This window comes from Diceros bicornis, chromosome 31 (genome assembly GCF_020826845.1).
Source record: "Diceros bicornis minor isolate mBicDic1 chromosome 31, mDicBic1.mat.cur, whole genome shotgun sequence".
Lineage (NCBI taxonomy): Eukaryota > Metazoa > Chordata > Mammalia > Perissodactyla > Rhinocerotidae > Diceros > Diceros bicornis.
The window spans coordinates 8,232,316-8,254,638 of record NC_080770.1 but is presented as its reverse complement, the minus strand read 5'-3'; the positions used below and the strand labels follow the sequence as shown (position 1 = coordinate 8,254,638).

At 57.7% G+C, this 22,323-nt stretch overlaps 1 protein-coding gene across 1 annotated transcript; it reads right to left on the bottom strand.

The window, feature by feature from the left end:
• Window positions 1-471: 471 nt before the first annotated feature.
• On the bottom strand, window positions 472-21,906 carry EHD1 (EH domain containing 1). Its single transcript, XM_058526486.1, has 5 exons — window positions 21,417-21,906; window positions 17,209-17,306; window positions 5,746-6,158; window positions 3,068-3,232; window positions 472-2,626 (listed from the first exon to the last, which is right to left on the bottom strand). Exons 1-5 carry the CDS (start codon window positions 21,818-21,820, stop codon window positions 2,102-2,104), a joined length of 1,605 nt encoding a protein of 534 aa, XP_058382469.1. The 5' UTR covers window positions 21,821-21,906; the 3' UTR covers window positions 472-2,101.
• Window positions 21,907-22,323: the final 417 nt, after the last annotated feature.

Genomic DNA, 22,323 nt, shown 5'->3' with positions numbered 1-22,323 from the left:
CATGGAGCCCAGTAAACCCGTCTACTTGACCCCTCCCAGTGCCAAGAGCCCTGTGGGCGCCCAGCTGTCTGTCCACGGCCAGGGCGGGCCCAGGTTGGAGGAGATGCTGCAAAAGATTGTAGGAGGCGGGTACCTTCTCTACCAACCCCGGATGGTGGGTGGTGGGGAGCCTGGTCCTCAGTAATCAGAGCCTCTCCCAGCTTCTTCACCCCATCCTCCCCCCAAATAAACTACTGCTGAGCTCCCACCCAGCACAAGGAAAGGGGGTCGCAGCCCCGTTTGCAGGCCTCACTCTTAGTAGGAGGCAGCCGCTGCAGCAGAGCTGGGTGACTGGGCAGTGACAGCCACCTCACTGTGGCAGGCTTGCGGGTCTGTCCCTGCTGGCATCTTGGCCCCCCAGATGCCCTGCCAGAGCCCAGCAGGCACTGTGGGGAGCAGGCCCTGGGAGGAGACAACTAAGCACAAGCCAGCTGCAGCACGATTAAACTTTTTTAATGCAAGAAATAAAGTCTTGTCTTCAGCTCTTTTTCTTCCCACAGGCGAGTGTGGATAAACCACCGCACCTTCAACAGCGAACTCCTGCCACGGCTGTGGCCTCCATCCTCCCCTAATACCGTATGGAATGGTGGGCCAGCGGAGGCCTGGAGACCAGCACTGGGAGGGAGAGCGGGGGTCGAGGAGGTCAGAGTGGAGGAGTCCCTGAGACCCCCGTGGGAGTGCCTGGTGGGAAGCCCGCTCCCCCCGCCACAGCGGCTCTGCCATGGCCGCTCCAGGCCCTGGCGGCCGACCACTGGCCAGCAAGTACATCTAGGCCCCCTGAGGCTGTGCTGGGACAGCCCAGCTGAGGCAAAGCAGAGTGAGGCGGCCTGAACCGGCTGCTAGCTGGCTCAGGTTTCTCATTGCTCAGCTGGGGGGGGGGTGGGTTTGTTCTGAGGGCGTCCAAGCCACTGGCCGCCCTCCTTTGCTCAGCGGCCCTCCTTTGCTCAACGGGAGGAAGGAAGGAAGGAGGGGGCTTCCGTGGGAAATGAAAGTGAGGAAGAGGGAAGGGGCTGGGCTGTCCCTAGTGTCGCTGTCTGGCCTCTAGGCCCAGGCCAGAGCACCAAGCCACACTAGGGTCATGAGAACCCACCACCCACCCAAAGGTGGGGCAGGGAGGGGTACCAGAACATTTCAGGAAAGTGAGAGGGTGAAACAGGAAACACAGCCTCTGGGGTCCTGGTGGGGTGTGCCCTGCGCGCACCCCACATCTGATGGCTCCTGGGCAGAGCTGTCCTGTTTGGAGTGTGGGGAAGGAGACAAAAATCACAGCTTCTGAACAAGTGGTTGGGAAGTTACTGGAAAATTTGATCAAGTATGAAAGGTGTCACTTCACACAACAAAAACTAGCTTATATATTTTTCTGGAAGTTGTTCCCTCACACCCACCCATCCCCCGTACCCCACTCTATAAAAAAAGGTAGCTGGGCCTGGCTTCTGTGCCCAGCCAGGGAGATATGAGAGCAAAGAGCCGGCCTGTGCACAAGGAGACGCGGGAAGGGGAAGGCACAAGAACCAACTTAATCCGGGAGCACAGGGAGGAGGCAGAGCTGGGCGGGGAGGAAGCCACTGGCCCCATGAAGCAACCCTCAGCTTTGAAACAAACTGGGGATCCGGGGCGTTCCTGTCTCCGTACAGTCCCAGGGCCCCTCTAGCTGCCAGGAGGGGCGAGCCGGGCGTGGGCACGGCAGGCCATTTCCCCCGTAGTCACAGTGGCCGCACGTGCTGTCCAGCCAGAGCGCGAGGAGAGGCCGGGGAGGCAGAGGCTGTGCGTGCATGGGGCTGGCAGACGGAGGAGGCAAGACAGAGGGCTGCCTCTAATGTTATATATTAAAAATATCCATAGTTCTTGTGCACAAAATTCCATCATTCACATACGAGGGTCACCCCTGCCTCCCCCACTGGGCCCCGGAACAGCCTCGGAAGAAAGATGGTGGTTCCTTTTTAAGAGCTGAGGAAACACCCCCTCAGTCTTTATGGACCTTGACAACTGTGACCCTTGCCCTCCCCCACTCTCTGCCTGGCTGGGTGCTGAGATGGAGGGAGTCTGTCACGGGGCGGGCCGGTCACTCGTGCCTCCGCTTGGAGGGCGGGATCAGGTGCGGGGGCAGGTCGGCGGGCAGCTCGTGGCCCTCCAGCTTGACCTTGATGAGGTGGTTGGCCAGGGCGAACTCCTCGTCGTCCAGCAGCCCGTCCTTGTCCACGTCGGCTAGCTTCCAGATCTTCCCCAGCACCGTGTTGGGCAGCTTGGACTTCACCATCTCCTTCTTGGCGTTGGCGCCCGTGATCTTGCCGTTGACCGGCGACAGCGTGTAGAAGATCTCGTCGTAGGTGGGCTTGTCCTTGCCCACCACCCACTCGACGTCGTCGATGCCCTCGCCAGCCCCCTCGCCGTAGCCGTGCCCGAAGGGCCCGTTCATGGTGCCGTCGAAGGCGCCGCCCTTCACGGCCTGCGAGGGCATCTGGGCCTCCTCCTGCCGCACCATCACCATCAGCCGCGCAATGTCGTTGGCGAGCATGTCGTCCACCGTGTCCAGCAGCTTGGGCTTCAAGGCCTGGAACTTGCTGAAGTCCTGGGTCTGCAGGAGTTCCTGGGGGGCGGGGAGGTAAGAGAAGGGCTGGGTGGGGCCCCTGGAGTGGGCGAAGCCAGGCTGCCCAAGCAGACACAGCTGGTTCCGTGTCCCGGCCCCAACCACTGAACAGCTCAGGCGACTTAGTTAGCCCTCTGGGCCCTGGCTCCCCGATCTACAAACTGGAGGTACCTGCAGGGCTGCGGCGAGGACTAACTGGGATGACGCTGGAAAGCCTGGCACGGCCCCCCTTCCCCACTGTGCAGGGTGAGTCACCACATTCCCCTCTGCGGTGTCACTGCCTGGGTCAGCTTCTCTGGGTACCGGTGATTAACCCCGCTGCTTCCACTGGGGAGGCCCCACCCCATGGAGCCGGAGTTCCCTCCAGCACTGCCCCAGGGCCCCGGGCCTCCCTCACTTCCTGACGGCCACCAGCCCGCTGAGGGTGCGGGACAGCCGTACCTGCATCTTGCGGAGACTTGGGAAGTCACCGGGCGAGATCTGGTGCTCCCGCTCGATCTTCTGATAGATCTCCCCCAGGTTGTTCACCAGCTCTTTCTTCTTGCTCTCTTTCCCGAAGACATTGGGCATCTCCTTCTTGAGGGAGCTGATGATGTAGGCGTGGACCTGCGAAGACGGGGAGGGGGCGGAAGTCAGGTTCTTCCCGGACACCTTGTCAGGAGCGAGGCCTGCACTCCAGCTGCCCCAGAGACCGGGGATTGTGACCCTGGACTGCCAAGAGCAGTGCAAAACCACGTTCTTTCTGTTTCTAAACAGGCACCCTTCTCCCCCAGCTGCCCCTTCTATGCAGCAGAGCCGCAGACCACGTTCCTACCAAGCCAGGCAGAGCCCCACCACCCTGCACAGCAAATATATGCAAATATCCATATGTGCATGATGATGTCAAGTTCACAGAACAATACGGCCAGAGTTACGTTCCACTTTATCATCATGACAGCCTCAGGGATGACTAAGGATTAGAAAAATCTGACAAGGCTTTTCCCAGATGTTTCCAGCTTTATCAAAGCTTAATATCTTGCTGCTCAGATATCTGCCAATTAAGGGAGGCACACCCTTCATTTCCCCTCAGTGGCCGGTAACCCTGGCCACTCTCCAAGGGCACCAGCCCTCAAATCCCTCTGCCTCTCGAAGCAACGTCCAGGCGCAGAGGGCTGCGGTCAGCCAGCCTCGGCCCCCCACCCCTGTTCTCCCAGACTGCCCGCTCCCCCCATCAAATCCCGCCACGGGCCTGACTCCATCTGCCCGAAGGGAGCAGGCTTGTCACAGAGCCACAGTCACCCTCTGCCCACCACAGGCCAGTGTGAGTCGGCGAGAGAGAGCTACTCATTCCAGGAAAAGGAAACAGTCTGGCAAGAGCAGGTGCGGGACAGGATTGGAGACCACGGGGTTTTCCAGGCCTGGTGATTCAACGTGCCTGCGGGCCAGGCGATTACACACCATCTCTGCGGAGGAACAGGCAGGGATGAAGTCTGCCCTTCATCTGTCCTGGAAGGAGGCAGAGCGAGTGCACAGGCGGCCCTGCCAGGAGCGAGGAGACTGTCCTGCCCTGCGGCCTGAGCGGGGCCACAGCTGACAGTGGAGGCCAGGCTCTTCTCCATTCATGGCCTCTCCCCCCCTTCCGCTTGGGGCATCCCTCGTCCTTTGAGACCCAGAGCCAGTTACGTGGGTTTTCCCATGGGTTCCTGAGAACCAGCTCCACCCACCAGCAAGGTTCCAGAAGTGACATATCTAGGAAAGCCTGCGGCCCCGTGTCCTCCAGAGCAGGCTCCTGCAACTCTACTGTGCACACAGATCACCAGGGATGGTGTTCAAATGCAGACTCTGATTCAGAGGGCGGGGTGGGGCCTGAGAATCCAAGCTTCTAGGAGCTCCGATCCGCTGGTCCACGAGCACTTTGGGTAAACAGGGTGGGGATGGAGCTCGGTGGGAAAGGATGAAGGGTCAGCTCTCATTATAAATGCTGCCCGACTCCGGGCCTCAAGACAGCACGGGCTGCCCTAGGCCACTATGTTTGGCCCCCGGCAGAGTCTCAAAACCTCTGCGTTACACACAGGCGGCCAGTTCCCTGGAGGCTCCCATGGGGCTCGGCTCTCCCGAGACAGGGCCCGCCACCCGGCGAAGACGAGCCATCCTCAGGCCTGCCACACTTTGGAGCCCAGGGGACTGTTTCACTGGCCTTCACAAGCCCCTGACACCCACAGAGCACCCTCCCACTCCTCCTTGAGCCACAAGGCAGGTGTCAACACCCCTGCTCTCTGCGGCCACTTTGCCCGCGAATCGGTGGCGCCCAGGGGCCTCTCCTGGCCGCCAGCACTGACTGGCCTGGGCTGATAGCCCTCACCTCAAGGGTCTGTGATCCTCACGTGCACCCTGCCCTGGACTGAAGACTTATGCAAAATCGTATGTCCTCGGAGGACACGTTCTGTTCCTCCATGTCTGAAGGTGGCTTTAACCTTCATTTCCCAACCCCAGCCACCCAGGGTCTCACTGAAGTTCCTGACCAGGCACTGAGATTCCAAACTCGGGAGCAACTCAGATGCTGCCAGCAGATGCCAGCAAGCTCCGCGCTTCCACGGAGGGGTAGGGATGGTTTACGAGGCCTCTGGGGGCCGAAGCCACCTGGCGTTCTCTCTGGGCCCGCAGGCTCACAGCCCGTCCCTCCACTAGCTTCCCCCTGTCCTGGCTTATGCATCAGCTCCCACCGGAGGCCTCCTCAGCCCGCCACCAGCCACCCCTCCCAGGACAGCTCGCCAGTCGTCTGCTTCTGTGGCACCCATGACAACACAAATAAACCATGCTCTATTCTCTTTACGTGTTCTGCGTTCCCCGTATGGCTGATGAGTGCTAGAAGGGTGGGGACCTGCTAGTCCCCACTGTGTCCCCAGTGCCCAGCACTTCAGTGCTCAGCAGGGCTGAGCGGGGAAGCCAATGAGGCCCCGAGCTGCACCCCCACCCCCTCCTCTTCCCAGGCTGCCCCCTGGCGCAGTGGCACCCTCCTGTCTGACGTTTATACACATTAAGAAGAATCTCAGTTAAGAAAGGCTGCACCCAGGGGTGCAGAGAGGACGGGTGGCCCCTTGGCCTCACGGGCGGCAGGCGGCGCCCGCACCCGGGTCTACCTTAGCCAGCCGCGCCCGCTTGATCAGGTCGTTGAGCTTCCTGAGGGCAGCGTTCCTGGGCAGAGACTGGATGTCTTTGAAGAGGTCCTGCTCCTCGGCCTCAAAGAGCTTGCGGTTGTCAGGGATGAGGAGCGGGTGGGACCAGAAGGAGCCGATGTAGACCCGGACCACCTCGGGGGTGTTGATGATCTTGCCCAGGGACCACATGAGGGCCCCGTAGACGCGCATCAGCTGCTGCGTCTCGATCTGGTCGGCCTTGTTCAGCACCACGCGGATCTTGTCCTCGTGGTTCTTGAGGGCCTTGATGACCTCCGAGAACTCGTCCGAGATGTCCAGCTTGTGGGCGTCGAAGAGCAGGATGATGCGGTCCACGCGCTCGGCGAACCACTCCAGGACGGCCGCGAAGTCGTAACCTGTGGGAAGAGGGCAGGGGCGTCAGGTCCCCGTTTCTGTAGCCCCCGTGGTTGCACCCTCACCCACGTAGCACCTGGCAGCAAGAGGCGCTTCACAACTACATGATGCAAAGGAAGCCACAAAGTCCAGGCTCAACAGTGGCGCAAGTGAGGAGGCGACCCCAGCAGCATGGCTCAGCACAGCGTGGCGAGAAGAGCAGGGACCCGGGTGCTGCCAGCTGGGTGCCCTGGACTGCAGGGATAGTAAACAACGGCCATCACACCTGCAGCTGCCACCTGTCCGGGGCTCATGTGTCAGGCTCCCTATTTGGCAGGAATCTCGTTTCTTCTCTACAACAGGGGCTGGCACACTGCAGCTCGGGGGCCAAATCTGGCCCCCACCTGTCTTCATAAATAAAGTTTTATTGGAACATGGCCATATTTGTCTGCACTGTCTGTGGCTGAGTTTCTCCATGACAGCAGAGTTCAGTTGTTGCGACAGAGGCCACAAGGCCTGTGAAGCCAAAAATATTAACTCTCTGACCCTTACAGAAAGGTTGCTGACCCCTGTTCTACATCAGGCCTGTGAAGTCCCACAAACCACTTCCCTTCTCTAGGTCCCAAAGGCTTCTCTAAAATGAAGTGGCTGGACTAAAGAAACTCCAGTTCTCAACTCTATTCTGTACTGTTTCCCACCAACCAATAAGGCCCCTTGGTGAACTGTGCTATCTGTGGCAGAGATTGATCACTGGAATTCTTCCTTTAATAACAGAACTGTCTAGTTTTAGCTGGATTCACAGCCCCTCAGCTTAAGACTTTATTTCCCAGCCTCTGTCACAGCAGAAATGAACAAGAAAAGGTGTATGAGCCCTTTGTCCCTTTCTCCCTTCCTGAGGACTGGAATGCAGATGTGATGGTAGGAGCTGGAGCAACCACCTTGGGTTCAGAGATGAAAGCTGCTCATGCAGGATGGCCTTGAACTACTATTTTTCACATAAACTATCTGATATCTGATTTAAACGACTGTATTTTTGGGTTCTCTGTAATAGTGGTTTAACTTGTATACTATTTGACAATTATGCCTCTTCAAAATGTTTCCACTTCTTCCACTGCCCCCGGAGGAGTGAAAATTCTGTTTCTCACTTTTTAGGAATACTAAGGAGAGGTAGGAAGACCATGTGGAAAGTCTTTGGGAAGCTTGGGTCCCTGCCCTTGAACTGCCATTTCCTCTCTGGGTGATTCTGGGGGAGCCTCCTTGTCCCTGGGCTCAGTCTCCTTGTTCTTCACTTGCTACCCACAGGCCACCCCAAACGTAGGCCGGCCCTCTTAGGAACCACCGAGTACTTCCCAAGCTCCTGAGGATAAGCCAGAGAGGAGCTGGGGACACTGCCAGAAACTGGCCCAAACCACTCGTCCTCACAGCCTGCTCCCAGCATCCCCTGGGAACACTCACGCCCCTGACCACACTGGGATTCAGACAGCGTTCTCTAGACTGCAGGGAACAGAACAGCAGTAGGCAGAGGGGGAGCCCAAAGAAAGGGACAGAGTGTTGAGAACAGGCCCAGAGCGACCTACGGAGACAGGAGGGCGGCCCTTGTAAGGACCCTGCAGAGCAGTTCATCAGAGCGGGGTTCGGCTGCTCCCCGTCCTGCCAAGCCCCCGGGCTGAAGGCAAGTCCACAGTGGGCTCCCCAAGAGGCGCCTGCACTCGGGCCAGAGCCCCGCCCCCCTCCCCGGGGCTGTAAGGTAAACAGTTAACACCCTGGGGCGTGCGAGGGGTAAAGCTTGGCTGGGTTAGATAAACATTCCGCCGCCAGGCCCCCAGGTTCAAGTGCGCTTCAGACCGCACGTGAACCACGGCGGCCCAAGGGCTCTGCACACACGGGCACTCAGAAGGAACACGGACTCAACCGCCGGCCCCAGCCCCCGACTCTGCAACCTGGAGTTCTTAACTTCTGAGTTACACTCTCTTCATCTGTAAAATTTGAAACACTGTCCCTCCTGAGATCACAGGGAGATGAAATGAGTAACGCAGCGGGCTCCCAGCACAAGCCCCGGGTCTGGAAGGACACCTGAGAGCCGGGCAGGCCCAGGGGAGGGGTGGCAGGGTGCACTGGACCCAAGGGCCGGGAAGCCTGGGACTCCCACCACCGGCCAGGGACTAAGAGCAACAAAGGCTCGGCCTAGAACTGAGGCCGGAGGCCAGCTTTCGTCTTTGTGGCAAGACACTGAACCTTAAGGAAAACCCCGAATCCACCGCTTCCGTCGACTTAGCATGGCAGCCTCGCTGGGCTGTGATGTGCAACCTGGTCCCACCCAGCACACGGTGGAAATGAGACTGATCAGAAGCAGCCCCTCGACCGGGCAGTTTCTTAACAGGGTGGAGGTGAGGTGGAGTTGGGGGCAGCAAGGCCCCCGTGAATCTGACCTTCAGCCGGGGCAGGGCAGCACACAGCCTTCCAGAGGCCCGTGCAGTCGGTGGGAACCGGTCTGGCTACCAGCTTCCCCATGCTCAGAGTGTCACCCCTGCGCCAGCTGCCAGCCGCCATCACAAGGTCCCCACGGCCCGACACCATGCAGCAGGCTCTGAGAGCCAGAGGAGCGAGGCCATCAGCAGAAAACTGGAACAGGAAGGCCGAGGAGCAGGCCGAGGGACGCGGGGCAGGGAGCGGTGGCCTGCCCCGGCTGGGGAGCTGCAGGGCCCGCCCGGCCACGCCGCATGGCCTTTTACGGCCGGCTCCGGGAATGCGGGTCAGCCCTGCAAAAGCGATGACTCAGGACTGGCCGCGGCTCCCTCTCAGCAAGAACAAGGCCCAGCCTCTCCCTCGTCACTCTGTGCTCAGACCGCGCGAGCCGACGGGCAGAGCTTCGCGAAGCTGGGGAGGCGGCGACGCCAAGACCGAGGTACTGGGAACGGGGTGCCCCGATGGGCTGGGCTCCAGCCCAAGTTAGCTTTGGCCCGGGAGTCAGGACAGCGCGCAGGGAGCTGAGGTCACCCCCAGACTCCACCCAACGCGGCCTCGCTGGCCCCCTGCCCTGATGGTGGGGGGCCGGGGAGGACGATGGGGAGAGAGAGAGGAAGGAGGAGAGAGTCTGAACTGTAGGTCGCCGCCAGCAGGCCCACGAGCCCCGCGCCAGGGCCGGGCGCCCCCAGCGCCCCGCCCGCAAACCCAGCTACTCGCCAGCCCCTCCAACTGGAGCCAACAGAGCTAAGTCCATTTTTCTGCAGGTGAATGAAATTTCCTGTTTATTATGGAAAATGCTCACACTTTTGGGGGGGGAGACGCGGCGGCTGGCCAAGTACACCCATAGGTCATGAAGGGGGCCTAAAGCTCAGGCTTGTGTGACGTCATCGTAGGTGTGTGACCACGGACAACCACGTGGCTGCAGCCCCCGCCAGGCCCACCCGGCGCCCCTTGGCCTGAGAGACGGCGTCTCGACAGGCACCAAGGGCTGGACCACGGCTGCAGCACCGAGAACATTGGTCAAGTCCGCGCAACTGGCAAGGGGGCCGCAGCCACCATTCAGCCTGGAGCCTGGTGGCAGGTGACAAGCACAGGGACCAGGGGACAAGCAGAGGGAAGAGCTCGTCGGCGGGCCCTCAGCACTGCCCGAGGCCTCAGACACCACCTAAAGCACCGCAGCCACGGCGGGCCGTCGGGTGAGCTCCGTGAGAGGGGCCATCCCACCCACGGCGGCACATGGCGCTGTAGCTCGTCTGCCTCGGGCCCCAGCAGGAGTCAGTGCGCCGACACAGGTGTCCCCACAAGGGACACAGACAACATGGACCAAGGGGTGAGCTGGAAAGAAAAGGCTGACCCAGCAGTGTGGGTGAAAGCCAGAGCCGCTCTGATCCGGGACAAGCTCTGGCTCAGAAAGTTCTGCGGAGGGCCGGCCCCGTGGCTTAGCGGTTAAGTGCGCGTGCTCCGCTACTGGCGGCCTGGGTTCAGATCCCGGGTGCGCACCAACGCACCGCTTGTCCGGTCATGCTGAGGCCGCGTCCCATATACAGCAACTAGAAGGATGTGCAACTATGCAATACAACTATCTGCTGGGGCTTTGGGGAGAAAAAGGGAAAAAAAGGAGGAGGATTGGCAACAGATGTTGGCTAAGGGCCGGTCTTCCTCAGCAAAAAGAGGAGGATTAGCATGGATGTTAGCTCAGGGCTGATCTTCTTCACAAAAAAAGAAAGTTCTGCGACCTTGAAGGCATCATGAAATAAGCCAGTCACAAAAGGACAAATATTGCATGATTCTACTTATATGAGGTCCCTAGAGAAGTCAAGTTCATAGAGACAGAAAGCAGAACAGTGGTGGCCAGGGGCTGGAGGATTGGGGATGGCGAATTAGTGTTGAATGGGCACAGAGAGTCAGTTTGGGAAGACGGAGAAAGTCCTGGACATGGATGGTGGTGGCGGTTACACAATAATATGATGGTACTTAATACTACTGACCTGTACGCTTAAAAACGGCTAAGGCTTATGTTACGCGTATTTTACGCCTCCTCCACACACACAGTCCCGTGGGGAAGACAGGAGAAAGGCTGAGCCATTGTGCTGTGTTCGCCCTTGGGGAGGTAAGCACGCAGGCCGTGGGGACAGGAGGCCAAGCCGGCCTCTCCCCTTGGCTCCGCTCCCCCCGAGTCCCCTGCTGGCCCCTCCTGCTCTGAGGGACACCTGCCTCTCCAGTGCTGGTGGCTCCTCACAAGAGCTATGCTCCTGCCACCCGGTGCCGAGGTGGAGGCGGGAGCAGTTGTGATGGCTGCTGGCCCCGCCGTAGCAGCCTCCAAACACAGGTAGTTCCACAGCTGGGGGAAAAGCTGCTTCATACATTCCAAAAGTTTCTAGAACATGGACAATAGAGGGTTTGTCTCCAATCAGCTTTTGTTTCCTGCCATTCAAGCTGCGTGGGCCTCGGTATTTCTTGCCACCGCTCTCCATCACACACGTTTCCAACTTGTGCTGGGCCCAGGAGAAAGCAGCGCAGGAGAGCAAACCAGAGATAAAGAGCTAAGAGTCTACTGTGGGGACTTGTTCCTGAGCTTCCTTAAGCTCAAGTTCTTAAGAGAAGGACTGTTCCACAGCAGCACAGTGGTTAGGAGAAAGGGGCCGCTGCCCCACACCAGGTATTTACCCAAGAGAAACTAAAAAATTAAAATTCGAACTCTTGGGGCCGGCCCAGTTGTGCAGCAGGTAAGTGCGCGCGCTCCGCTGCGGCGGCCTGGGGTTCGCAGGTTCGGATCCCAGGCGCACACCGACGCACCGCTTGTCAAGCCATGCTGTGGCGGCGTCCCATATAAAAGTGGAGGAAGATGGGCACGGATGTTAGCCCAGGGCCAGTCTTCCTCAGCAAAAAAGAGGAGGATTGGCATCGGATGTTAGCTCAGGGCTTTCTTCCTCACACACACACACAAAAAACAAAAAAAAAGTTGCACCGTACACGAATGTTTATATAGCAGCTTTAGTCTAAACTGCCCCGAACTGGACACCCAAATGCCCTTCAACAAGTGGATGTGTAACAAGTTCTGGTGCATCCCTACGATGAGACACAACGCATCAAAAGGAAGGAACTGCTGACGCTCTCAAGTACACGACGAACCCCAAAAGCACACATCAAGCAGAAGCAGAGACATGAAAGTTTCCTACTGTGTGAGCCATTCACGACACTCGGGAAAAGGCAGAACTTTAGGGACAAATATCAGATCAATGGGTTGCCTGGGACAGGGAGTGACTACAAAGGGGTGAAGAGAACTTTCTGGGGTGATGGAAAGACTCTATATCTTGGTTGTGGTGGTGGTTACACGACTGCTTCATAGAGCTGTACACCTAAAAAGGGTGAATTTTACTATACACAATGTCGACCTCAATAAATCTGACCTAATACTAAGCAAGAAAGGACGGGGGCCGAGGCGGGGGGAGACAGACCGACTCTGGAATCAGGCCCACATTTGAATCCTGAATCTTCTGCTCGACAACTGCAATGTGACCCCAGCAGGCTGCGTTCCCTCTCGAGCCTCAGTTTCTCCATCTGTGCCGTCAAGATGGTAGGTCTCCACCCCGCAGGGCTGCTGTGAGCATCGAGTGGGCGCCTGGCACTCTGTAAGCACCTTGTAAATGTTTGCTATTATTTACTCACAGGATTTGTATTTTGGGCTCAAGAAGCTCAGATCCTGATGGGTGTGTAGGCAACGACGGCTTCTAACACGTGAAGAATGCCTCGTCCCCCAAATATAAACGGAACATTTGCAGGCACTCAGGCCAGCTGCCACCCAGCCGGCTGCCAGGCTCAAAGCCTTGAACAGGTGCCGAGCGCCGGCTGGTACCACTCCTCCGTGGGCAGAGCAGCCCACGCCCTCGCCATTCCCATCAAGGGTTTGGGCCAAAAGCTGTCTGGCTGGACCAGAGCGGGAACGGCAGGAGACGGGGCGAGCGGAAGGCTCTGAGGAGGGTAGTTCCTCCAAGCCCAGAGCCCAGAGGTGGTCCTGGGATCTGAAGGGAAACCCCGGCTGAGTCAGAGCTTCCCCACCCTCCAGCCGCCTCAGGATGTTATTCAGAAAAAGATCTTCCTCATCAATGTCTGGGAATCCCTGGATTTTTCAGTGTCTTTATTTTTAATCAGCTGACATTTGTCGAACACTTAACTGTGCACGAGGCACCAGAGCAAGAGCTTAACACATGTAAATTCCTGTAACCATCAACAAGAACCGGGAGGCTGGTGTTGCTATTCCTGCTCTATTGATGTGGCTCCCAGGGGACCAGCAACTCCCTGGGGTCCCCAGCTCCTAAAGTGCTGACCTGGGACCTGAACCTTCCATCTCTCTCTGTGCTGTGGGCCCTAGGAATCCAGGAGGGTTGCTTTTGGGCAACCTCACGGAGCATTCTATGGGCTGCAGAAAACCCTGGTGAAACACTGGCCTGGAGGGCTTCTAGGGGTGGGGCATCTCAGGAGGTGGTCAGCTTGAGGGTCGTCAGCAGGAAGGGACACCTCTGGGTCAGAGGGCTCCAGCTCTGGGTGGGGGAGGCCCTACCCCACTATTAAGGAGCAGGACAGCTCCCGGACTTCAAAGGAGCCCGGGAACCAAGGACAAGTCAGCAGGAGGGCAAGTGAGAACCCAGAGGACCAGCCAGCATTGGCCAGGGCTCCAAATGCTGGTCCACAGATGGCCTGGGGGACAATTTCTGGCTGGAGGCAGAGAAGAGGGAAAAGGAAGAAGATGCCAGCACTGTTGCTCAAAGCCCCGCACCCCAGGTCCATTTCTGGACTCAGAGTCTGATCTTGGGCCAGGAGAGAAGCAAAGGGCGGCCCTTGTGCATTTCAGGAGAGCTCGGAGCCTGGTGACGACCTGACAGGGTCAGGTCTGACCGTCTGATCCCAGCTCTCAGCGTTCCTTCGCCCCGAGCACCCCCTCAAAACAGCGCGGTGTGAGCACGGCCTCTGCTGGGTTCGCATCCTAGCGCCGACCCCTGCTAGCCTGTGTGTCATCTGGGCTAATTACTGTACTTTGCCAAGCCTCTGTTTCCTCATCTGGAAAGCAGAAGCTTCCTCATAGCCACGGTGATCACTCAGTGGAGCTGGTTCAAGGGGAGCACTCAGCAGAAAGCCAGGCAGCGGGCCGGCCGCCTCCCATCCCTTAATCCACGTTTAAGCAACACGTCCCTGCTGACACAACTTCCATGGGGGAAACTGGGGCACGAAAGTTACAGCTCAGCTCACAGCCTCGTGGTGACAAAGGCTGAGAGTGCGCCGGCCAGGCCCCTGCCTCCCGGGCTGGGGCTTCCACCTGAGTGTGCCTCCTGCTGTGGGAAGATCCTGCCCCCCCGGCCCTGCTGTGACTGTTCAGGCGGTCAGCAGCCCAGGAACCAAGGGTACCAGCCCTGCCCGACGCCCTTTGGAACGCCCTTTATCAGTCACATGGGCAGCACTCAAGAACGAACGCTGTCCCCACAGGTCCCCTTTCTCTGCTGACACAGGAGAACATTATCTTTAAAGTCAGAGATGAACATAACGGGGAAGCACAGCCCAAGACCCCCCCAGAGGCCCCTTCTCTTCCCCGCAGCAATTCTCAGGGGTCTCCCGCAAAGCCCGGGGTGTGCCCAGACTGCTCTAGGCCTGCACAGGCCCTGCCTTATCTTTCCAGACTGTATTTCCTGCACACATTAGGCACCATGGGGAAAAGAGGGGAAAGTCAGGAGGGGCCAGGCAGATAGGGTGGGAAATGGAAGTAAACACACATGCGATCCCCAGAAGGAATTCCCTTCCAGGGACTGAGGTCAGCAGACCACAGAAAGGCATGCCGCCTGCCCGGGACCCATGTTCGCTGTCGGCCCTATCTTTCTTAGGGAAACACCTGCTTTCCACGCCGTTAGCAAAAAGAACAGAGAGGTGGCCGGCCGGGGAGCCTGGAATGCACTGGCCTGCTCTGACTTCCTCTGCTGGACAGAGCGACATGGGATCTTTGCAGTGACTGAAGGGTGGGGCCTCCAAGAAGGAGAAATCCCCTCCTCCTCCGTCCACCCAGTGGTCACCACCCCTGGAGCCCACACTCAGACGTTTAAGAGGTACTGCACGATGGTCTTTCTCACTGATAACACGCTAACACCGAATTTTTAGTAAAATACTTTAAACCTCTAGGGTTACAGAGGGAAAGAGATGGTCTAGTAAACTCAGTTTGACCTCTCACTATTTCACAGGAGGAAAGCCCTTGTCCAATCAGGGCAAGGCACTTATCTTTAAGCCACCCTCCTCTTTCCTGCCTGTGATGCGATGGGGAGGCCTTCTGTGGCTGCCCAGGGACCCAGAAGCCACACCTTACACCTGGAGGGGCACAGGGAGGCCCCACGAGGCAGAGCACCAACAGTGAGCCCCGGTGTCTCCTGTCGCCTCCTCCTCCAGGTATCTGCCACCTGCACGGGCAACTGGATGACCCAGACTGCCCTGTGAGCCACGTCGTCCCCGGCAGCCTATGTCTGACTGGAGGGCGCGCTGAGGCACTGCCCTGGTGCCTGCCCCAGAGACAGCAAGTGTGGACCCCACTGCCCGCCCTTTAGCTAACAAAGGGGAAGGCAGCAAGACACACACTCCCAACCTCTGAGCCTGCTAAGCCCTAAGGATGCAAGGAAGTGTCCAAGACAGCCCGGCAGGGGAACCTCACAGCACTGGTGGAAAACAGCTGTTTCTGAGTTCCCTTTTACAAGACAGCAGGGACCACGAGAACCCTAAACACTTTCCCTCAAATACCTTAACTCCCAGCTCTGAAGGCCACCCAGAGCAAGGCATTCTGGGAAGATAAGCCTCCTTTTATGAGCTGCTGTCCCTTATCTGAAGATGTGCGCACATCAACTGACCTCAGAGGTGGTTTAGGGCTCTATCTGATGGCCCCCTCCGCCTCCTCCCTCAGGTCAGCGAAAAGATGACTCTACAGAGTCTCAAAGAAAGTCCCTCCAGGATAGCTCAGCCCTGGAGGCAGTTTGAGAATCAATTCCCTTTTGTGGGTCTTTCTCTTTAACTTATTCAGATTTTCTAGCCTTGCTCTCTGGCAAATGACAAGGCTTTTGCTTATCAGGCATTTTCTTTAAACCAAGTTACAACAACAATAGCGGTAAGAAAGAAAAAACTGGCCCTCGCCTTTTTAGAAGAGGTCCCCAAATCTGTATCCTGGAATCTAGAAGTATCATTATCATTAGGGGTGGAGAACTTAAAAACTTAAGCCAGATTTAGAGATAGAGAGAGAGCAGTTTCGTGTGCTCTGATGCAATCCCATATCAGCAGGGGCCCATAAGCCTGGAGAAAAAGAGAAGCAATGTCCTCAGCAAAAAGAACACGGCCCCCACCCCCTCACAGCCAAGCAAGGACACACTATCCCCCAATCTCAGGCTGCCGGCTTCAGCTGCAAAGCTCACCAATGCCGGGCAGCCCGGAGGGAAAGAGGGTGCAGGAAAGATTTGCAAGTTAATGATAAACAAATGTGGTCCCTCGACCGCCATCTCTTTCCGAATGTGATCTTACTTCATTTTCTCATTTGCAGCTGCAGCCTCCACTCCTAGCCTGCCAGACATCTCCCGCTTGCCCTCATGCTCTCCCTGGAAAGCATTCAGGCCCCCTCCTTTCTACAAAAAGGGGCAGTGGCAGAAATATAACCCAGTTCAGGCACATCCTGAACCCCATCTTCAGAAACACTGGGCAAAATTGAGACAGGAGTTTACACAAGCGGGAGGGGCCCGGGGCACTAACACTCAGGATGAAAACCTCATGCCACGCACAGCACCCAAGGAGCCGGCTGATCACCAACATTTAAGCACATCTGAACACATTTCCACCAGCCGCTAAAGGTTTAACAAATGCCTGCTGGCTTCTCCTTTTGGCTGGCTCGGTCAAGTCAAGCTGTTCTCTGACAGTTCCACTGGACTCTCTAGGAATTTACCTGGCTTGGTGAGGCAAAACTTTTATTTATTTATTATTTAAAATCTTATTTATTTATTTATTTTTCCCCCCAAAGCCCCAGTAGATAGTTGTATGTCATAGCTGCACATCCTTCTAGTTACTGTATGTGGGACGCGGCCTCAGCATGGCTGGAGAAGCGGTGCGGCGGTGCGTGCCCGGGATCCGAACCCGGGCCGCCAGCAGCGGAGCGCACACTTAACCGCTAAGCCACGGGGCCAGCCCCAGGCAAAGCTTTTAAACACAAGCTAAGGAGTCCCAGGAGAGTCAGCGATGCTGGCTGAGGTACTGGAGCCCAGACACTGAGGGATGTCCTGTGACCTCACAGGCAGCCCGAGGCCCGGCTCCTGCACCTCTCCTCCTTTCCAGCATGCCCCAGGGGCTAGAAAGTTCGAAAGCCAACGAAACTGGCTGTGGCCTCACCTGCCAGCTCTTGTAACCTTAGCAAAGCAGCCACAGAAGAAAGCAGTCCCGCCCCCTCAGGGCTCAGAGCACCATCCAGATACAAGGCTGACCAAACGGGTTCTCACTTGGGCTGGGACAGACCACAAGGCAGCATCCCGCCCGGGTCACAGACATCAGATGGAAGCAGTCTGGTGACACCAGGTGCCCTGGGCTGTGTCGGGGCCCGTTTACCTCTGCTGATGCGCTGCTTCTCTCCAGACAGGATCCCGGGGGTATCGATGATGCTGATGCTGTCCAAGACCGGGTTGGGCAGCTGGGCACACATGAACCTGAACAAGAGCAACAGGAGGGAGAGAGGTCAAAACTGAGTTATCGCTGCTCTAGACGGGACAGTGGAGCTTTCTGCACTCCTCCATCTCCGCCTCTGGCTTCCTTTCCAGATGCAAGGCACTTAAAGGTTTCCTATCATCTTAGTCTTCAGGGGTGGCCAGCAAACTGCACATATTCTCTTAACCGGGAATACAACCAGCCGGCTCAAACTGACCCACATCAGCACTTCCCTCCCATTAGCTTTTCCCCCAGAGTTCGAAAGTTCAACTTTCAAGTTGCTGACTTGTTAGTGAAAATTGCACAAGCTTAGGCCACCATTCAATTCCAGAAGGGAAATGGAAGGGTGACACTAGGACCCTGGAATTCCATACTAAAATTTTCAACCAGTTGGTTCAATCCCCACTGAAGAGAAATGGCCCTTTCCTCTTGCTGCTGGGGCCAGCCCACCTTTTCCAGCCAGCTGCCTGGGTGAAGGGATTGCAGTGGGTGACCAGAAAAAGCTGGGGCACCACAAAGGCTGGTTGGTGGGGCAGGGAAGTAGACACCATTCTCCGAAATTCAAAGCAGGCCGAGGAAGAAAGAAGCCACGGAGAGGCTGGCAGCTCATGGGTGAGGGCTTAGCTGTGTGTGCCTGAGTTACTATCGAGCTTAGAACAGCCCAAAAGAGCAAGGGTTGTCCCAACTGACAGCAGAGATTCTTGACTGAACACACAAAAGGCTGCTTTAAAAACTTCTCTGGGGCTGGCCCCGTGGCTTAGCGGTTACGTGCGTGCGCTCCGCTACTGGCGGCCCGGGTTCGGATCCCGGGCCGCAGCGACGCACCGCTTCTGCATGGCCGTGTCCCACAAATAGCAACTAGAAGGATGTGCAACTATGCAATACAACTATCCGCTGGGGCTTCGGGCGGGGGGAAGGAGGAGGATTGGCAATAGATGTTAGCTCAGAGCCGGTCTTCCTCAGCAAAAAGAGGAGGATTAGCACGGATGTTAGCTCAGGGCTGATCTTCCTCACACACACAAAAAAAATCTCTGAAAAAGGTATTGTGAGCAAAGAAAATACTGACCCATTGTCTTTAGGATGTAGGCTTAAAGCTGCCTTTCCAACACTGGGGAGGAATCTGAGCTGATTAGCTTCTCCTTCTGGCCCCACCCCCCAAGTGACCAGTGGCCCACAGGCTGGGGGCAGCTGGCCAAGGGTGAGACATGCTGCTTGTGAGTGCGACAGAGTAAAACCAGCTGACCAGCAGGGTGAACAAACCTTGGACCTCATCCTTGCCAGTGCCAGCCGCAGAACACAGCTGCCGTAAATAACCACCTGCCTGACCTGCGGTTCCAGCTAGGAAGGGAGCCCCGGAGACAACACCAAAATAAGAGGCCTTGAAGTAGAACTGGCTCTGAGAAGTAACAGACATAAAAATGCCTTGTCAATGAGTCTGGTGAGTAAGTGAACATCTGTACGACTCAGGAACAACTCACTCTGCAAGGCCCAGGGAGTGTGGTAGAAACCACGAACGGGAGCAGGCAGTATAGACGCATCTGATCCCATGTTCTCACCAACAAGGATGCCCAGAGGTCATCTTGTACTACAAGTGGGCGGGACCAGTTTCACAATGAGTGTTCACAGGACACTGACTATGCCCTGTTGCAGTTTGCTCCATCTGATTTTAGTCTGAGAGCAGCCACTTACCGGGAAAAGGCTGGAAAGTTCAGTTCATGACTCAATGGGGCTCTTGAAGAGTGCCAGGAGAGGCTGTGTCAGCCGGAGAAGAGCCCCCTTTGTGTGCCCGGGCAGGCTGGACGGCACTCAGGGTGTTACATGGGCCACCACAACTGGGGACCTCAGAGCCAGTGCAAACCTGAGCCCCTCATCCTGGGCTGATAAGGCCCCTTTTGGCAGGGCCATTAGTGTTTGGGGACTCTCTGGAGATGAGGCAGTGGCAGGAAGGAAATAAAAATGTGGTCCTCGGATCCTGAGGCACCAACATCACCAACATGCCTGGCTTGCCCCCAGCACTCTGGAACTGCTCTTTTTTCCAGGTAGAAGCTGCAGTAGGTGGTAACGGGCTGTATTCGCCTGCTGAGTGAGTGCCACAAATCAGCTAGGCCCTCTGAGCCGTGGTTTCCTGAACCACCGAGGTGGGGTTGTCCAGATGATGTCTAAGATCCCTGCCAGCTCTGAAACCAGAGGTCTCCAAATTCAGAAAACAGGCCACATGCCTGTTTCTCCTTTCAAAAAAGGTCTGCTCTCGGCCAGCTCCGTGGTGTGGCGGTTAAGTGTGCGCGCTCCGCTACTGGCGGCACGGGGTTCGGATCCTGGGCACGCACCGACACACTGCTTCTCCGGCCATGCTGAGGCCACGTCCCACATACAGCAAGCAAAATGGATGTGCAACTATGACATACAACTATCTACTGGGGCTTTGGGGAAAAAAAAAAAGGAGGAGGATTGGCAATAGACGTTAGCTCAGAGCCGGTCTTCCTCAGCAAAAAAAGAGGAGGATTAACATGGATATTAGCTGAGGGCTGATCTTCCTCACACACATACAAAAAAAGGTCTACTCTCACAATCAAAAGTGGAGACCTAAGGGCAGCAGAGGCAGGCGTGGCCACCCTTCCTTCTAGCTTCCCAAAGTTCTGCGTGAAAGCAGAGTCTAGCAATACTCGGCATTCCCAGCATAGCAGCCAAACTTTCCAGAGGATCAGATGGCACCCCCCAGCTAACAGCCTGAGCCAATTGCCCATCTACAGGCACATACGGAATTCTAAACCATCAGCACCCTCAGGAAGAAGGTTCCAGGCTAAGAGGGCCACACTTCTTCAGGAGTCTCACCGGCAGGGCTTTACTCAATTCTGGTCCTGACACAAATGCCATCAACTATAAAACAGGGGGACAGGCTCAAATGCCCGAAAGGGGCGAAAAGACAACAGGGGTTGCCTGCCTGCTCTGTGACAGGTCAGCTCTGTGCACTGAGGTGGGCCTAGGCCACCGGCTGGGACCGGGGACAAGCTGGTCCACCCTGTGTGGCTGGACAGTGTCTGGAAAGGAATGTGATTGTACAGGGTGGGGACCTGGCAGGCAGGAGTCAAGGATTCTTCTCCAGGCTCTTCCCAGAACCCAGACTATGAAAGGCACGTGGAGTCACTCCTTGAATGGGGGGTGGCAGAGAGGGCAGATCTGTGAAGTCCTTCGGTATGTTCCATGGGGGTCGGGGGAGAGATCTGAGAACCACTGACTAAGGCTTTCGAGTTCCTGTAGAGAAAAGTGAATGTGGCCGCTGTACTCCTTAGAGAGGAGGCCAGTGCGTTTCATTCATAGCATCGTGAGGGTCAGAATCTTAGAGGATTATCCTCGTCATGAAGAGGCAGGTTTCACCCATTCAACTGGGGAAACTGAGGCCCAAGTAAGTTAAGGAACCTCCTAGCAAGTCTACAGAGGGACTCAGGGCCCAAACCTCATTCCAGAGCTCCCAGGGCCACCGCCTGAGGCTGCTTCATGAAACCCCTCAAGTGGTACAGACCCTTTCTAGTTGTTCTGGGAGAAATGTTTCTACTCAATCTGTCTGCTGCCTCCACCAGCTGCCCCAAACTCAGCAGGCCACAGAACTTCTCTGTCCCTCCTACACAAAACCACTGGCCCCAGGGGAGCACAGCACAGCAGCAAAGGGAATGGCTAAAAGTTTCACCATATCTTTCCACGACACTTAAGAAACAGATCCTTGAAGGAAGGGAGGGTGGAGGGAGTTGGTTTGAATGAACTAGGTGAGCCCAGTCCGGAGGAAGGAGGTGGAGACCAAGACTAACCCCTGGTTCGGAGGGAAGTGGGGCTGGGATCTGCAGGGGGGGTGGGGGGAGTGGGAGTTAAACTGATGACCTGGAAAATTCTGGGGGGGCGGGGGGTGACAGAAGCCCGGGGAGCTGGCGACCCTCACTCCCAGACCCCCGGGCGGGTTCTCTGTGGGAAGTGGCAGGGGACCCTGTCCCACGGAGTGGTGGCTGAGGGTCTCGCCGGGGCCTTGGAGACAAAGGCAGGCGGGGACGGCGGCCGCAGGAGGGTCGGGATCCGAGTGCGGGGTCGAGGCCCCGGCCACCCCCGGGGCAAGAGGCGGGTACCTGTTGAGGAAGGCATTGCCGAAGGCGTTGAGCTTGCGGAAAGGGCGTCGCGGATCGACGACGAGCGCGTTGCCCGGCACCACGCCCTCGGTGGGGCCGTGCATGACGGCGATGAAGGAGTCGGTGGTGGGCTCGGGCCCGATGCGCATCCCCGGGAAGTCCTGCTCGATCAGGTGCCGGATGAAGGTGGTCTTGCCCGTGCTGTACTGGCCCACGAGCAGCACCATGGGCTTGTTGTCGAAGTCCGCGTCCTCCAGCGCGGGCGAGTGGAACTCATGGAAGCGGTAGTGCTCCTCCAGGGGCAGCAGCTTCTGCGCGTACAGTTGCCGCAGCCCCTCGGCCACCGTCTGGAAGAGCTCCGGCTCCTTCTTGCGGCGGGCATCTTTGCTGACCCAGCTGAACATGCTGCCGGAGACCGGGCTGGCTGCTGCGGGGCAGACGGCGGCTGAGAGCTGCGCGAGGGCGCGGAGCCGAGGCGGGGCCGGGCCGGCCGGCGGAGGGGCGGCGGGGCAGGGGGCGGGGAACGGCCCGCACTGCGCAGGCGCACACCACGACCCGCGGAGCGCCCTCTGCGGACTGGAGCGCGCGCCTCGCCGTGGGCCCTTTATAAGGCCGGGCAGCGCGTTCGGGCGCGCGCGCGCGCCGCCGCCGCCGCGCAGGACCGCGGGGCCTTGAGAGGGGGAGGGAGGGGCCCCAATCGCGAGCTCCGCGCCACGTCCTCCCCTCCTCCACCCCCCATTGGCCGATTCCAAATCTCGCGAGCGCCGCTTGCTCCGCCCCGCCCCTGGCCCAGGTGCGGTGACAACCGCGCCTTTTTCTCTCCGCCAGGGCGGCTCGAGGAAGGGCTGCAGTTGGGAAGGTCGGAAGGGGGCAGTTGGTCGCTAGGAGATCTCACGGCCTGCGCGCC

Bases quoted from the DNA above. Each gene is read 5' to 3' on its own strand.
- EHD1 (XM_058526486.1), bottom strand. From the start codon at position 21,820: ATGTTCAGCTGGGTCAGCAAAGATGCCCGCCGCAAGAAGGAGCCGGAG. The intron at 6,159-17,208 runs GTAAACGGGCCC...CTCTTCCCACAG, and splicing joins GAAGCAGCGCATCAGCAGAG to GTTACGACTTCGCGGCCGTC. The intron at 3,233-5,745 runs GTAGACCCGGGT...CCGTCTTCGCAG, and splicing joins AGCGGGCGCGGCTGGCTAAG to GTCCACGCCTACATCATCAG.